General features: G+C 35.6%; 2 protein-coding genes across 2 annotated transcripts; both read right to left on the bottom strand.

Moving 5' to 3' along the window:
• Positions 1 to 7,492: 7,492 nt before the first annotated feature.
• LOC128235554 (uncharacterized) lies at positions 7,493 to 10,937 on the bottom strand. Its single transcript, XM_052950368.1, has 3 exons — positions 10,920 to 10,937; positions 8,254 to 8,708; positions 7,493 to 7,514 (listed from the first exon to the last, which is right to left on the bottom strand). Exons 1-3 carry the CDS (start codon positions 10,935 to 10,937, stop codon positions 7,493 to 7,495), a joined length of 495 nt encoding a protein of 164 aa, XP_052806328.1.
• A 3,478-nt stretch (positions 10,938 to 14,415) lies between these two features.
• LOC128235553 (brain-specific homeobox protein homolog) lies at positions 14,416 to 18,221 on the bottom strand. The gene is made up of 3 exons (XM_052950367.1): positions 17,933 to 18,221; positions 15,071 to 15,255; positions 14,416 to 14,706 (listed from the first exon to the last, which is right to left on the bottom strand). Exons 1-3 carry the CDS (start codon positions 18,219 to 18,221, stop codon positions 14,416 to 14,418), a joined length of 765 nt encoding a protein of 254 aa, XP_052806327.1.
• Positions 18,222 to 18,513: the final 292 nt, after the last annotated feature.

The raw sequence follows: 18,513 nt of genomic DNA, 5'->3' as shown, positions 1-18,513 counted from the left end.
TGAGACATTCGGGTTTATACTGAGAAACATGAGACATTCGGGTTTATACAAAACACCATGAGACATTCGGTATTACACTGAGCAACATGTGACTTTCGGGTTGATACCGAGCAACATGTGACATTCGGGTTTATACTGAGAAACATGAGACATTCGGGTTTATACAAAACACCATGAGACATTCGGTATTACACTGAGCAACATGTGACTTTCGGTTGATACCGAGCAACATGTGACATTCGGGTTTATACTGAGCAACATGTGACATTCGGGTTGATACCGAGCAACATGTGACATTCGGGTTTATACTGAGCAACATGTGACATTCGGGTTTATACCGAGCAACATGTGACATTCGGGTTTATACTGAGCAACATGTGACATTCGGGTTTATACCGAGCAACATGTGACATTCGGGTTTATACTGAGCAACATGTGACATTCGGGTTTATACCGAGCAACATGTGACATTCGGGTTTATACTGAGCAACATGTGACATTCGGGTTTATACCGAGCAACATGTGACATTCGGGTTTATACTGAGCAACATGTGACATTCGGGTTTATACCGAGCAACATGTGACATTCGGGTTGATACCGAGCAACATGTGACATTCGGGTTTATACTGAGCAACATGTGACATTCGGGTTTATACCGAGCAACATGTGACATTCGGGTTTATACAAAACACCATGAGACATTCGGTATTACACTGAGCAACATGTGACATTCGGGTTGATACCGAGCAACATGTGACATTCGGGTTTATACCGAGCAACATGAGACATTCGGTTTATACTGAGCAACAGGAGACATTCGGGTTTATACCGAACAACAGGAGACATTCGGGTTTATACTGAGCAACATGAGACATTCGGTTTATACTGAGCAAAATGGGACAATCGGGTTTATTCTGAGCAACATGAGAACATTCGAGTTTATACTGAGCAACATGAGAACATTCGGGTTTGTACCAAGCAACATGAGAACATTTCAGATTATACCAACCAACATGCGAACATTCGGGTTAATACCAAACAACATGAGATCATTCCATTTCATACCAACTAACATGAAAATATTCGGACTTACACTGAGCAACACGAGAACAACCGATTTCATAAGTTGAAGAAAAAGGGAAATGATGAGTCACTGGTTAAGTAAGAGAAGATGGAGAAGAGGAAAATAAAGATGCTAGTAAATGACAAGGAAACAAATAGTAGTCAGGAAACCTAGCGAACTGATGCTGAATTTGAAGAAGATAATAGAAAGGAAGAAAATAAGGCAAAATTGCATTGGAGTGATTTTGAGCCCCGATTAAAAGAATAGACAACGGGCGGGGTCGTGCATACTCTGCGCATGTGAATACTGAACATGTATTTTCGATTTCATGGGATTTTTTTCGGGGAAGGTGTGGGCAATTGTTTTCTTCCCACCTGTTCTCGGTTTTTGTGAGTCTGTAGGTGTACTCCAGCTATTCTTTGTCATGCTCGGCTTCTTCACAAACATGTCAACCCAGCACAAATAGCCACCGTGCTTTTTAGTAAAATGATACTTTATAACTTGTCGAGGTCAGCCTCTTTTCCCTTGGAATGTCTTGCTTCTGCAGCATTTAGCCTGTTTCCTTTCTGCTAAGTAATGAATTGCCTGGGTAGTTTATATTCTACAACAGTAAGTGTACATGTATGTTGAAGAAAACAGACAAGTTGGCGGAAAGTTGCGTTTGATTATGCGATATGTAGTATGCGCCGTTTTTGAAAGCGAAATTTCAATCGGGATTAATGCTAATATATTATTTGGTTTTCATGAGAACCACAATGATTACAAACAAATCAATAATAACATTTAAGATTATTTAATGCTAGTGTGTCATTCGGGATTTTTATTCGTTTTATTGTATTTGTCAGTTAGAATTTGCAATATTTCCGACAGGTATATAATAAGTTGTTTACGTTGTTGAAGTATATCTCCGCAATTAGTAGAAACCTTACATAGTTACTGCAAAGTGCGATATGAAGAAAGAGTTTTAAAAAGAAGAACGTTTTATAAGTTGTTCAAGTTCAATAGTCAGAGAATTCTTAATGTTGTTATCTCTATTCTAACATTCTTAACTTTGTTCAAAGTTTTGTTCGAAAATATTTCTTACTTTACATTTCATGATTTACAAATTACTGTGTGTAGTAATTAAATAACCATCTTGTCGAGATATGACCTTAATGATATATGTTATATCATTATCTATTTTTGTTCTTCTTTCTTGCTCACGTTTTATTCTAAAAATATCACATCTTTGTTTAACTCATAATATCATGCAACGAGAAGCATGTATATGTTTAAGTTACTTTAATAAATATTTTTAATCTTCAATCATCTTCTGCATTTGCCTATGCACTTGATTTGTAATGCAAATGTCGCGGGTTCAAATGAATCGTATCTCAGGCACGTATACTTACTGGCTTTCCTGTTCTTCTCGACTGTCTCTACAGATATAGAAGTAATTTCGTGTCTTAAAGCGGCACGATGTTGGTTGATGAAAATATTTATCTTCATTTCAATGATTTATTATGTCTTACCCATTTGTCTTTGATGGAAAAAAATGATTTGAGTACAGATACTAACATCTTAGCGATATTTTTCGCCTTTTTAACTAGTGAATTTGTGGCCACGTAGCTATAAATTGAACGCCATGTACAAAGACTTATTTGTTTTATATATATATATATATATATATATATATATATATATATATATATATATATATATATATATATATATATATATATATATATATATATTGAATGCTTATGTATTATTTGTTAACTTGACGTGGATACATACTTAAGAACAAAATTATATCATCAATATCGCTTTACGGTGTAGATATACATTTAAATGAACATGTACGTATCAACAAGTAATATCCGTTCAGTTTGATTTGCTTCCCTTGTGCCAGTGAATTAATTCGAAGCACCGTATACACTAGAGCCGAAGAATTTGTACGAACGTTTTGTTGGAGGTCTGTTTTATTACGATTGTTGAGCGATGTACGTACCATTGAGTGATCTTATTAACGATTGTACGATCAAGAATTTCAGTTAAATATTTAGTGAGTGACACAATTTCAACTTGCAATATGAACAAAGACACTTTGCCTTAAGTTACCACTTCAGTGGTTTTTATTTTCGAAATAGATGGTATAACTCTTCAGATATGCCTATTCGAAAAAGCGATCGTAGGATGCCTGCGTTTATTCGGTGGAACCATCTATTAGTTACGAACGTGCGACCATAAATCGAACAATCAAAAATCAAGAATTTCAGTTAAATGGGTAACAAGTCAGTAAATAAATTGATTTTAACACTTGCAAAATAAAAATAACCATTGCTTATTTCGACCATTCAGCTGATATGTTGAAAATAAATACTCAGAAATGCCAATTCGACAATTTGATCGTACTATACGTACGTTAATCAGATGGCCTCCTGTGAGAGACATGATGGTTTTATTACCTTCCAAATGAAGTTCATGTATACTTGTGCCTGACTTATTCATAGTGAGTACTGACTGTTACGAGTGTTGCTGTTAACCGCAACCGACTTCATTTTAAGAAAAGAATACATATCAAAAAGAAACGTATGGGACGAAGTATCACAAAAATAAAAATCGGTCAATTCTACCAATACAACAACATCGATCGAAATGATCTATTTTAAATGCATTTAGTACTAGTGCATACTGTTTATGTCGTATTTCCGTTCTAAAAATGAAACTGGGTATTTCAAATTTTAAATCTGTGTCTAGCAATGACTCTGTTATCAAAAGTACAGTGCAAGAAATGTATCACTATTTTGTGTTGTATTAACTTTATATCCAAACATTTACGCTTGTCTGCCTTCAAAATAAATTTAACATTGGTTTGTTTGCATTGGAAGTTGAGGAGCTAATCACTTTTTCAATAAATTATAAGATCTTATAAAAATATACTTTTCACTCGTATTTTCTTTAAAGAAACTCGCTCTTGTTTTTTAACCTTTTTTTTCAAGGTTATGAATCTGAAAACACTAATACTATAATTATTTTGCCTTTTTAGACCGAAATATCAGAAGGAAAAAAAAACAATAAAGTAAAAATAAAAGTTTGAGTTGGGAGCAAACGAACGCAGGTACAGTCAATAAAACCTGACACCAAAACCGCTCGCCCACAAGGACTCTTATATTACATGAGGGATAATTTGACCTTTCAGCTTTTTTTTGAAAATTGTAGATTTCAAAGACAATATCTTTTGAATTTATATCAACATTTATTAAAGGGTTCCCGCCGTCAATATCGTAGAACTAACAATCATTATGATTTGCACACTTTATTTCGTCATAAAAAAGTACATTATACCGATCCCCGTCAGAATAATCCTAATGTAAGACGATGTTTCATAAAGGCTTGAATTTGATGGCAGAATTTATTTTGTTTAACTCATTTGACTTTGAATATCAAAACAAAATAATCATATAATTCTGTGTACAGATATTAACATATAAGCGATATTTCGTCGCTTTTAAACTAGATAATTTGTGGCCACGTAGCTATAAAGTGAATACCCCAATGTACAAAGGCTTTAAGTTATTGTTCGAATGTTATTTGAATGATTATGTATTTTTGTTAATGTGATGTAGATACATACTTAAAAACAAAGTGATATTATCGATAATGCTATACGGTATAGATATCGTGCACATTCAAATGTACATGTACGTATCAACAAGAAATATCCATTCAGTTTGAGTTGCTTCCCTTGTGGTAGTTTGAATCAACTCGATGCACCGTACACTCTAGAGGCGAATAATTTGATGGTAGAAGGTAGAATTTATCGTATTGTTTTACTCTTATTTTGGATCCTATCTACATAATTATCAGGGTATTTTGAAAACATGATCGTAAAGCCTTCGCGAGGATGCATTATGTCTATTTTCTGTCGTTCATATGGATTTGTCTTCCAAAGAAATTCAGGGTTCTCAAAATGATCTATGTCGTCTTCTTCTGAAGAAGTTAAAAGAATCGCTTATCATTTATAAGTCTGGTTGCCATAACAACTGTTAGGGAAATCTCTAATAAATTAAAGTCTTGCAAAAGATTTTCTTGTCAGGAAAAGATGGCCCTATATTGTATTTCACGGAAGTGTTCATGAGGTAAACATCACGATATTCGACGAACAGCACTGTCAGTAGGAGGAAGTTTGGGTACCGTTTCATTAAATGCCTAGTTTAAGCCTTCTATAAGTGACCCCCCCCCCCCCCAAAAAAAAAAAAAAAAAAAAAAACTCTGTTTAGTACACTACCTCTGTTTATTAATCTTAATCTACTTGGCTTGATCCTTCTTATCAGATCTCCATCTGAGTATCCTGCTGTGCAGTTATAGAAGTTTTATCATAGAAATGGACCCTAAATGGCCCTGAGCCAATACACGAATACACAGGAAATTGGCCCCTACTGTGAAACCAGTGCAATTAGCAGGAGATGCACAGCAGGGGATTGTCATGCTAAACATTTCTTAAACCAGGCCTTTAAGTACGTATTCGTAAAGTGAAATTATTTTTCTGTCATGTTGTCGCTATGTTTGTATACATCTGTGTGCATCTAACGTTTCCAAGCATTTACTTGAAAACGACATCGTTGTTTACTTTTAATTGTACAATAGTTTTCTCAAATATTGTTAGAAAAACTGCAGATCGCAGGTGTATCCATTAAATTTCCGCATTAGGAAAGTTTTGCGAGTAAACAACGGCGACGTTGATAAGGGACAGATTGTTCACAGCATTAGTTAACAACGCGATTAACGACACCATTGTTAACTTTTAAACGTGGACTATCTGATGATGTGTTCACATATATGAATACAAACACGCGCAGCTGAAACAGTTGGCTCAAATAGTTTCTAGAAACAGCAAATCACAGGTGTATTCATTAAACTTCCTGAGCAGAAACGATTCAAAAGTTAACAACGACGCCGTTAAACAAAGTTCTGAACAATCGGCCAAATGTTGTTAACTTTAAGTTCTGAAAAATCGGCCAAATGTTGTTAACTTTAAGTTCTGAAAAATCGGCCAAATGTTGCTAGCTTTAAGTTCTGAATAATCGGCCAAATGTTGCTAGCTTTAAGTACTGAACAATCGGCCAAATGTTGTTAACTTTAAGTTCTGAAAAATCGGCCAAATGTTGTTAACTTTAAGTTCTGAACAATCGGCCAAATGTTGTTAACTTTAAGTTCTGAACAATCGGCCAAATGTTGTTAACTTTAAGTTCTGAACAATCGGCCAAATGTTGTTAACTTTAAGTTCTGAACAATCGGCCAAATGTTGTTAACTTTAAGTTCTGAACAATCGGCCAAATGTTGTTAAGTTTAAGTTCCGAACAATCGGCCAAATGTTGTTAGCTTTAAGTTCTAAACAATCGACCCAAGGTCGAGGAAATGAAACACATTTTGTTGTTTGCCATATGTGACATCCATACAGTCGTAAGATTTTGTAAATTACAACCTAGAACCTTTTATAAATGCGTTCGCAAATGCAATAGAAAAAAGAAGGTTTCGAAGTGGCGCGATGAGACCTGGCCCCAATATCACGAAAATACTTCAGTCATATCTCAAACTCAGTCTCAACTCATTTCACCATATAAAACGGCGTAATATTCATCAAAATCTTGCATGTTGTATACTTTTTGAAAATGTACTTCCTTAAAGAATGTGGTGATCAAAAGATTTTGTCAATATTTCAAAGAAAACTTATTCTAGAGCAAATTGAATTCTTGAGTATTTTATAAAGAATACAGAATTATACTCAAATACATGTTTGGCTTGAGAATACATTTCCCTTGGAATTCGACCAAAGGCTTTTTCTCGAAACCTCAAAGTTCCTTGAAATAGGATCAAGCTCAGCACACTTTTTTGATTTTGTATAAATTGTGTTATATTCTCTTTTTAAAGAGTGTTGAGGCTTAAACAGGAAAAAAAGTTTTGAGATCAATAAGATAAAGTACTTTTTATATATAGAATCATACTAAAGCAAATATTTTTGCTAAATGAAATAAGATACTTAAGTGAGTTACATTTCAGATTTCTTGAGAATTTGGGGGCAGCACTCTAGAACTACAAGTGTGTTTTCTTGTATAACACATTAATTACCAACCAAATGTGGGAAGAATTTCCATAGACTACAGACTACTTCAGCAACAAAACAAAGAATACAAATATACTGAAATTGTATTCAAATATCCTGGAAAGTAAGTATTCACTGCTTCACAATTGCTTCTTTCTGCACGTTTTGAATACCACGAGGGTTGACAGGTATTGTACTTTTACCAACATTTACACTTGGACACAATGGGTGAACTAATATTTTGACAAAACATTACTAATTTCCGCCTGTTCTTTTGTGTTTCTCTCTCGTTAAACTGCTAGCTCGACCAGCGTCCATTCTTCCAAACGTTGTTCAAACCGACTTAAGCCGTTACTGTGTTATATCTGGATTGGAAAATACACATAACTATTTCAACAAAAACTGGTGATTATATCGTTTTCCGCCAAACCAAAAGCGCACTCGGTCAAAGGGCTTTTGTACAAAATCATTCTGTATTCTTATGGCTTAGCACTAAAACGAAATAATGGCTGGATTTTTTAATAGAGCTTTATTTTGAAACCGGCTTCAGAAAGTAATGTTTACATAAGATCATTCGGGACTTGTGTTTCAATTACCACTTTACAAAACTATTAACTTATTTCGATCTATTTGTCCACATTTATATGTAACAATAAGATATGGTATGCGCCTTGTTTATTTTGTAATTTCAAGACATTTATGTCGTTAAGTGGTTTGAATTGAAACGGTGTATATTAATGGGTTTTGTTTTTAAACTCGATTTCACCGCAAACACTTACAATGATCAAGTCTAGTTTATTTGACCACTGTTTAAGTGAAAATCGAAAGCAATAAATATTGTCGGTGTTAATATTATGTATTTTACTAATTAGATAATACTTAGACAGGAATGAAGTCGTATTCCATAACACTCGAACCCCTTGGGTCCAAGCCCCAGGGACCGGCGAAAATACCTCCAGCCTCGGGTTCGACTGTATCATTCGTCCTCATTGGAATTATGGAAAAGTATAATGTATATAGACATTGTGATGTGATCATGTTGGAGGAGGGTGTATGTTTTTTATACTCGCACTCGGGGAAGGCCCATTCGGCGAGTGCTCCGGCCCATTCGGCGAGTGCTCCGGCCCATTCGGAGAGTGCTCCGGCCCATTTGGCGAGTGCTCCGGCCCATTCGGCGAGAGCTCCGGCCCATTTGGCGAGTGCTCCGGCCCATTTGGCGAGGGCTCCGGCCCATTCGGCGAGAGCTCCGGCCCATTTGGCGAGTGCTCCGGCCCATTCGGCGAGGGTTCCGGCCCATTCGGCGAGAGCTCCGGCCCATTTGGCGAGTGCTCCGGCCCATTCGGCGAGGGCTCCGGCCCATTCGGCGAGAGCTCCGGCCCATTCGGCGAGTGCTCCGGCCCATTCGACGAGAGCTCCGGCCCATTTGGCGAGTGCTCCGGCCCATTCGTCGAGAGCTCCGGCCCATTCGGCGAGTGCTCCGGCCCATTCGGCGAGGGCTCCGGCCCATTCGGCGAGTGCTCCGGCCCATTCGGCGAGAGCTCCGGCCCATTCGGCGAGTGCTTCGATAAGATTGTAATTAGTTTTATCAGGCTTTTTGTTCACTGACAGAATGTAACCCTGGTAAGAGCTACCCTGGATCTTTAACGTGTACCAGTGTATAGCACTGTCACACGGGACCCCCATTTAACGTCCCTCCCGGAGGACGAAATCATGTTGTCATGTCGACTTGTTTTATGTTGACTTGGGAGTATTAACACGACATGTCGCAATAATGTTGTCGACGACGTACCTAGTTAATAAGTGAACTAGTCTAGTTAAATATTGCGACTTGACTTATAGAGTCAACTTGACTACATAGTCACAGTCACCTGTATACACGGTATACTCTTCCATACTACAATAAAAGTATTTGAATACAAAAATACCTTAGTTTGAATTAAGTGGCACTTATTCTCCAACTACTTAATAAATATATTATCTTATTAAGAATAAAATCTACTCCTAAAATATTTCGAACAGTTTTTTAACAACCGTTAACGTCATCATTGATAACTTTAATATTTGAGACAACTTCTTCATTTGTATTGAGCACATCATCAACATTGTCGTGTTCACAAGTTTACAACGATGTCGTATATGGCCTTGGTAACTTAGTTCAGTTCTGAACAATCGATCCATTATGTCACAAGCACGTTTTTAGTTTGTGTGTACAAACTTTGTAAATTTTGTTATCATTTAATTTATGCAAAAAATCAATTTTCAACTAACGAGTTATTTGTTTTGTACTTTCGGTTTCACTTTCACACCGATCGTATTTCCGAACAGCTTCGTACATTTGTCAGACCAATCAGTACCTATCGTCTAACAACGATGTTTAACGATGACGTTCGTCATATTTCGACTGGTTTTTGAAGAAAAAAAGTTAAAATATTTTATGCCTGACCCATTAACCATATGTATGCTTCTTTTGGGTGTAAGTTTTGTGTACATAACTATTTTTGTTTTACAAACAAATTATCTTAGGTAAATATCAAGTGAGTACTTAAAAGTTGAATGTAACTATTAATAAATGTTAAACTTAATTTCGAATCAGATTACCACGTATCATAACGAAACCACTAGGTAAATAGGTCATTAAAATATCTCAAAGTCTTACGGAATATGAACATTTAAAATCAACCTCTAAGTCTTGATGTCTCTCTTCGGGTCACTTCATTTTCTGTTTAAAGGTCGGGATAATCTTCAAAATCACTCTATGTTGAATCTAGGTCTTTCAAAGGCTTAACCGGTTAACGAGGGCTTTACTGCTTGATGTTCCGACGATACTTATATCGTTAAGCATTGTGCTACAGATTAGCTTGACAGCATTTATACGCCATTAAAGGTGATTTCGATATTCTTTAAAGGATTATACCCGTCAGATTAAGCCTCGTTATGGTTATATTGGCTCTTTGAGGTTCGGACAATAGCACTTGAATATATTCACAAAAGTAAAATTGACATGACATAAACTTACAAAGGTATAGGAATTGTATTGTAATAATTTGATCATTAATATGTTCAATATGACTTTAGAAAACACTGCATAAATCACAACGAAGAAAACAATCAAAAATTGTCTAAATCTTTATACATTCTATTATCTACTGTTATTTTTGTTTATACAAACTGTATTTTAGCGCTATACTGACGAAAGCTAACAATCAGTTTATAGGTAAGAAATAAGTATGGTCACGCCCATTTCAACAGGCTATAAATAGATGGCCCTTTGGGTATCGAACACAGGTGAATACCTAGGCCCCTAGACTCAGACCTATAGGCGGCAGGACTGGCCAGGGGTGGTATTTAAAACTTAAGTTAATCTCATGGTCATACATCATTGACTTCATTGGTCAGTTATTAATTACACGTAATCCGATTAGCTACATCATTCTTAAACCCAATTAAGATCAGGGATGTTGAAAACAATAGTGATTATTTTAATATAACTATATAAAACCCTTTTACCACATCTGGGGTGGAATTCATAAAGCTTCTAAATTCATTTCTAAACTTAAGTCGATTTCCTTAAGTTTTAATAATCAAATTCAAAGAAAAGTATAAGTGTTTTCTTTGACATAAGATATGTTCTTTTAATAAAATCATTGAAACTATAGTGTTTCAGATATTATATATAGTAATTTTATCATCTGATAAAAAGATACTAAACATAGAACAATGACTTAAGTTAGGAAATGACTTAAGATTTTTTATTTATTTTTAATACCAACCAAGACATCTACAGCCATTAGGGCTCAAAGCGAACTATAAAGGCACTTTTAGTATCAATACAATATAGCTATTAGAGATAGCTATGAGAGAGATATCGGCTCTTTAGACTCGGGGTCAACACCAAAACTGACGAACTTGCTGATTAGTTTAAAACAAATTATCCGGACATTTAAGCAGGACATTTTACACTCTTTGGCAAAACATAATACAGAAATACGTACCACTTTTATTGTAATGACATATTGTAAGAGGGATTATTACAAATTATTAACACTCCGAATAGGCGATTATAATCTTAAGACGGTGTTTGATGAAGATTACATCGCTATTTTTACTTATAAGAAGCACTCCAAAAGTGACTTTAGACGGTGAAAGGACGCCATAAACAAAAACCTTTCTTGTAACAATATATTTTCAGTCTCGTATCATGTCATTATTATTTTACAATCAGTTTGTATTGATATTTATGTTGATGAAATAGTGTGCTTCATAACGCATGCTTCAGCATTTGGCTTCAGATTTCTTAAAGGGACTTGTTCACGTTAAGACACCATTTTTTCCTGTTATTCATCTGAAAAAACTTATATTATAACTATTTTACTCTTTGATACCAAAATTGCACTAACATATCAAAAAATATCTGGTTTAAGTGTGAAACGAACCCAAGAAGGTACAGTCATGAAAAAATAGAAACTGACAAGAAAACCACACGCCCACAAGGAATAGATAACTTGAAATTTAAGCGTTGAAACGCCTCAACAACGCTATTCAAATCGTTGACTTCAGAGACAATATCTGAGCATATATCAACATTTGTTGAAGGGTTTCAGCCGTCAGTATCTTTATTTTTAACACTCCTAATAATTTGCCACACTCTTCATACAAAAAAGTGCATTTTACAAAGACATGAGCGTGTCCCTTTAAGCATACATGACAAAACTGCTTTCAACCCCCAAACAATATTTATCTATTTTTTATTCGAAAAAGATAATGGGTTTGAAAATCAAACAATTTTGGCATAAGTAACACTTCTATATTTCCCCGCAGCACTCTTTTAAACATTTAAGCAAGCATGTCACAATCGTTTACTGTCAATATTTCCAGAATATATTTTAAAATATGTTTTCACACTTTTCGTCTTTATTCAACATGCGCATTTTTCTTCGTCTTTAGGAAACATATTGCCTGTAGATTTGTCTGAACAAAGCTGTTAAAATGGATATCAAAATGTTAAAAGGCGTCACCAGAAGAAAAGTCTACGGTTCCATCTAGGCGGTTGAACACGAGACATATTGCTTAAAGATATCAGTAAAGCGCCTTCTTAAGGTTGCCGATGTACAACAAATGTTATCATAAATAACATAGTTTTGAAAGCAATGATAATTTTATATAGCTGCTAAGGTTGAGTTGATGAATGTGCTTCAGTTGCTATGACTAATGACTGTAGAATCGTATCGAGAGAAATGAGTATTGCTATATTAAAATCTTCTTTCATGTAAGATAATAGTAGCAAACTCAACTCAACTCAACTTGACTGAGTATCCATCTTTAGATTTTTTCCTACCGTAGACTGTGTAATTCCGCTAAAAATATCACATACAGTCGAAACCCGTTGGATCGAGCCGTCGTGGTTACCCAATGCCAACGAAAGATATTTTAAAGTCTCTGCTCGCAAATTGCATGAGAAGTAACGCTTTGGTCTTATATATGCACCAGCTCCGCTCCGTTACTTGATATAATCATATTCTATCGTTTAAAAACGCACAGAATAGGTTGATGCCAGACTTATTATCTTCTTCTTTTTAATTTTAATGCATTTTCATGTTTGACTCCTTCACATAATTGATCAAAACATAAAAAGAATATGATCTAGGTAAAGAATAAATAGCCCTTATTCATGTTTTGGGGAGGGGGGGGGGGGGTTGCATCAAAATATATTTTGCGCCTTTTAAATATAACAAGATATCTTGTCACGATTATAATGAACGATTATAAAAGGCTCGACTGCACATTTTTCTTAAGGCGTTCAATTTAGCAACAACAAAGCATTCAACTACACTATTTCATTATCTACTGTGTATAAATCCAGCTGTTTGTTTATAACACCATTGTATTTTTCTCCTTTCATGATGCTTCAGACATCAAAACAACAAAAACGAAAAACCATGTATATATATTGTTTTTATTCAACATATATCTATTGTTTTATAAAAACAAATCTTAATATTACCTTATTCATGATATTTCACTGACATGTTTCTATTTTTATCAACATTTGTAAAAATTATACAAATTTTTAATGCAGTTTTGTACTTTAAATATTTAAATGACTGGTATGTCTGACACAAAGTGTTCGTTTGTTTCACCTGGAAATTAAAATAATCACAACAAATGTAATAATAAAGTCCATTTTACAATAGTATATCAATTATCCACAATATGTAACATCACAAAACAAAATTAAACCATGAAAGCACTAACATCATCCGTAATACTGGTCTATAGTCCCTTACATGTACATTGACAATGTGAACTGGTACGTGAAGAAAAGGAGTCTTCCATTCTAGACTGAGCCGCACTCAGCGAAACCGTCGCGAGAGGCTTCCACGCTAGAATGAGCCACACTCAGTGAAACTGGCGCTTTGGGCCGTTCAGTGGCATGGAACATTTAACTTTTCGAATAAATTAACTTCGTAATACCTAAATATGAAAACTATGAATGTGTGCGTCAATATTATCATTTACATAATTATAACGACAGAAATTGCTGAGCTATAAGCAGGTAATATGGATGGTGAATCATCAGAAAATACAAAACTTTTTAAGCTTAAGTATGTTAAATCACATCATACACATCATATTGAAACTAGGTACTGAGAAGGTTTATTGGAAGTTTTAACATGTTTGGGAAATGTTTCAATTGTTTTTGTTTGTACAGTAGGTTCCATACCAGAACGGTAACAAGAGGGCGGGACTTAACCGTTCAGTAACACCTTCTTAATAACATACGGCTAAATATCAATCCTATTACCTTATACAACACGCTAGTTATTGAACGTTGTCAATGACAACATGGAACAAAACAGTGACCATTTGAAGTAGTACACACGCTCGGAATTTCAACAACTCGAGCTGTGGAAGCAGTAACAATTTCTTATTCTAACATACTATAATTATCTACGAACATGTAATAAATTTAGCGAGTAATAAAATGAATAAAACTGTAGTTGAAGTCATTCAATGTCATTTCAACAGAGCTTATATTTGGTTTTGGAGTGATCAGCAACGCTGACCCAGATGGTTGCAATACTGGCCTTCTTTCAGATAACGTTGTGACGCTCATTGTTTGACAGACGCAGACACAAAACAGTTCGTACACAGCCGACGACCGCACCACACTTAAGCAGACTAGAATTCACAAGAAATAACAACAGGTCTCTGACGGGGGACAGGATCCCGTTTCTATGGCAACACCGGTGGGTCCCCGGCACGCCTTCACGTGCACTCGCGGTCAGACTCCACTACGTCAATTTCCTCGTTATCGTCTGATTGGTAACCGGAAGTGTCAGTATTTACCACATGTTTTCCCGGAACCAGGCTATGTACGTCATAGCCGGGAAATCTAACGCTTGATTTTTCTGTCGTGTGTTCGTCAGATTGTTTTACACGATCGTCATCACCGACATCGCTGTCTTCATTGACGTCATCAACGCTGTCATCGTCCTCATGGCCTTTCTTCTGCATCTTTTTGTGCTTCATTCGTCGGTTTTGAAACCATGTTTTTACCTGAAAGTACATAAACATGGGATATATTTTTCATATTGCTTAGAAAATATGAGCGTAGTTTCAGTGATATTTAAATTGTTAATGAAAATAACTGTTAAATTCAATGCTGAAAAAATACTACTGTAATTGGTGTTGCTAATGTTGTTGTTGTTGTTGTCGCTTTTATGATGTTAGTGTTGTTGTTCTTTTTGTGTTGTTGTTGTTGTAGTTAGATGATATAATGATAATGAATATAATGTAGTTTTTGCTGTTGTTGTTGTTTGTGGTGGTGTGAATTGATGATATTATGATGAGGATGAGGATGGTGATTATGATGACAATTCACCTCAGCTAATTATCTTCATGAAAGATGAAAATGACCCACCTGCGTCTCGGAAAGGCTGAGCTGTGAAGCCAGCTCCACGCGTTCCGGTGTTGAAAGGTACCGCTGGGACTCGAACCGCTTCTCCAGGCCGTTGAGCTGCTGGTCGCTGAACACCGTGCGCGCCTTTCGCCGCCGGCAGTGTTTGCCGGGGGAGTGATGCTGGAACAGCGGGCCCAGTGGGAATCCTGCGTAAGCGATAATATAATATATAAGGTAAGGGAAGCTTAGATAAGACAAGATCATAATTATATTGTGAGTATTATATCGAATAAACTTCAATACTTTCACCTATGAATTAAAACATACAGACGGTCAATAGGGTGTACCTAATGTATTTATATTTAGGGATAGAGATTACTTTCTGTTATAAATAATGGTTTAAAATTGCATTTGAATTACCCGGCACCCCCTCCTCAACACCTGCCCCCGGGTTAAAACTGGTGGTTAAAACTTACCCATATCGAAATTTTAGATATAAATTAACCCGGTCAAAAACATAGATATTGTAATGGTGACCTTGCTGTAAATTTATTTTTGTAACCATTCAGTATTGTAACACATTAACACCAGTAAATGTCATAAACTGGTTAGACTTCTGCCTGTTATGTAAGGTATCATTTACGTTCAAATGCTTTTCTGTTTAACTGATGCGAACTCGACGGACGTCCACACTTCGTGCAAAAATGTGCCAACTATTTCTACACAACTGCTAACACTGCAAATACAGTTGTTAAATTATTTCAATTAAAACGGCGTGACTCCGAATAACAGCACGTTTGCTCCATATAAGTAATAAAATAGCAAAATGCAATCGCTTTTTCAGAACGCACGGCACAGTCGATGACAAAGGTAATATCAAAATTAATTGACACATTATTTATCGGGTTTACACGTTTCAATAGACGGTCACGCGAAAACTGTTAAGTTATCAAATCGCGCTAGCGAAATATCAACAACTTTAATAATACCGTGATCAGACCCTCCACAGACAAGCGAATAGCAATTTAAAGAAGACGTAAATTGCAATTAGAGCGACTGGGCGCGGGTTGGTTGAATAACACACTTGAGAAATGGAAGCTATGTTTAGGGATTACACGGGGTTTGCTTAGCCCTTGTATGCAAACAAGAACTATTAATGAAATACCACCAACCTGAGAAAATCTTGATAACGCTCGCTTCCTGTGGTCATTTAAATATATTTCAAAGGTTTATCCATCTAAATCGGTCTTATTGGCCGTATATCGTTATCTGTTTGTCCTGGTATTAGCATAACATTAGTCAATTTAGTGTCCTCTAATGTCATAAATTGTTTTGTATTGACGGCTTTTGGTTGATATTTACTCTAACTTATGAAGATAATTGAAGTCTATGGTATAATCGTGATAACAGGTTTTTATGATAAAAACAGAAAGATGAAAATAATCAACAATTACTTGTTAGCTATTATCTTATACATACTTATATACCGACTTTTACTAAGTCTCAATAAGATAAAGATGCATTGTAAATCTACATATCATCATGAATTATGTTTACTATTCAATTGAACTAGAAGGAAAGTTACAATGAAATTAAAGATACTTTCTTACTCCCAAATAAGATGTGCCATAATTGATAATATTAATTTGGTAGACCAAAAAAGATGAATAAATGTCGAAAACAATGGTTCTTATAAAAGATACCTAGTTTCATTTGAAAGGAAGGTGCAGACAACATGGTATTTTCTACCTTATGATACTATAATAGTTCAGTGTAAATCTTTTAGCATTCACCAATCATTTAATAGTGTTGCGTTTTCAGCTATTAAATACACGGTCACAATCTTATTATAAGTAATTTATATTTTCCATAAATGCATTATTTAGTAAGGAGTAAAAGGTGTATCACTTAAAATTTATGTTTGCTATACATGTGTATGTATTCATTTTGAATAAGAGTGTCACTTTAAGTTTTGCCACTTGAATCTGAATTCAGACTTGTGATTGTTTGTATGTATGGCCCCTGCAGCAAAATACTTCAAGAACTGTACAACAACGGCCACCATTCGGAAGCCGTATGTCAAGTAGAGACAACGTTGACTGAGAAGAAGTCAAATATGTTTTGTTAAACAACATTGCATCATTCAATTGCCATCCTTCTACTCTTCGTGTAAATAGATGTATTTTCAACATTTAAGATTTATTCCCAAAATTTCCAGAAGGCCATAGGCCTATGTGGACAAATATACTCCACTGTGTTTTGCGAAATTGAACTGTCATCATTCTACTTTTAAATGGTGTAAATAGAATGTATTCAATATTGTTTTGATTGTTTTCCACAAATTATTAAGAAGGCCATGGCCACATGTGGACAAATGAATATACAATACTGTGTTTTAGAAGATTTTTGTACTTTAAAAAAGTTTCTAACGGTGACAAACATTATTAAACTCCCTGTATAATTATGAGACTTGCAAATACATACCAAAAGGTTCATGAATATGAACCTGGCCGGTATTCATAACACATCATAAGTCATTCCCTAACTACACGTAAAGTCATTTTCTTAAGCTAAGTACCTCACTGGTCATATGATATAGAAACGTAATAATATCTAAAATATTTTATTTTCATAATTTTTTGTCAAATGAAAGCTTTCAGGTTAAAAATCCTGTAGTTTTCAATTTTGACTGTGGAAGTTATGTCAAGAAGTGACTTACGATGGAGAGGGGAGGGGAGGGGTAGGGTGTTTCTATAAAATACCGGCCTTATACAATAAACTTGATGGACGGTTCCGGTACCTTAATGAGTGTCATTCTGTTGAAGCCGATCATTAATCGTAGAATGTGTGTCAGTTTGAAATAAAAGAAGTGTGAACGCGCACCTGCTGAAGTTGACGTCATGAAAGGATGTTCGGAGTGCTTCGCGGCGAGTCCCTGCACATGTTGAAGCACGTGTGGGAAGAATACGGGTGCGGCCGGGAAGCAGTGGTAGCCGGTGTACTCTGCCGGAAATGACGGCCGGATGATGGCTGAAAGACCTGGTAATCCCGGGTAATCGCGACATAGCTGCTTTGGCTTGCTGAATAGGATGTCCTCGATAAAAAACGAGGACGAGCGGGTGGTGGCGGGGGAAGAGGCGACCGAACTTTCCTTTCGGCGGGCGATGTCCATCATTCACACTGCTGCCGCAACTGAAAATAAATACCAACGTACTTGAGAATATTCATGTCATAAGCCAAGAATTGATTGTTTAAATAGTTTAATTTTATGTTTAATATGTTTTATTCTTTAAATTTTGATGTATTATCATATGGAACTCGTTTAGTTTAAATTATCGAAACCAAAAAAAGTGTATGATTTAGATTCAGATAAAACAATATTATCGATTTTTGGCGCTTTTTTACATAGGGAATTTTTGGCCACGTAGCTATTAAACATTTGCATTGAGAAAGTTTCACTTGAC

The sequence above is a fragment of the Mya arenaria genome, chromosome 5 (assembly GCF_026914265.1).
Source record: "Mya arenaria isolate MELC-2E11 chromosome 5, ASM2691426v1".
Lineage (NCBI taxonomy): Eukaryota > Metazoa > Mollusca > Bivalvia > Myida > Myidae > Mya > Mya arenaria.
The sequence above is the reverse complement of the archived record's forward strand: the minus strand, read 5'-3'. Positions and strand labels throughout refer to the sequence as shown.

Coding starts and splice junctions, on each gene's coding strand:
- LOC128235554 (XM_052950368.1), bottom strand. Junction 7,515..8,253: donor CCGGAGCACTCGCCGAATGG/GCCGGAGCACTC, acceptor TTTCCAATCCAG/ATATAACACAGTAACGGCTT.
- LOC128235553 (XM_052950367.1), bottom strand. CDS start 18,221: ATGGACATCGCCCGCCGAAAGGAAAGTTCGGTCGCCTCTTCCCCCGCC. Junction 15,256..17,932: donor CATGACGTCAACTTCAGCAG/GTGCGCGTTCAC, acceptor TCGCTTACGCAG/GATTCCCACTGGGCCCGCTG. Junction 14,707..15,070: donor TCAGCCTTTCCGAGACGCAG/GTGGGTCATTTT, acceptor ATGTACTTTCAG/GTAAAAACATGGTTTCAAAA.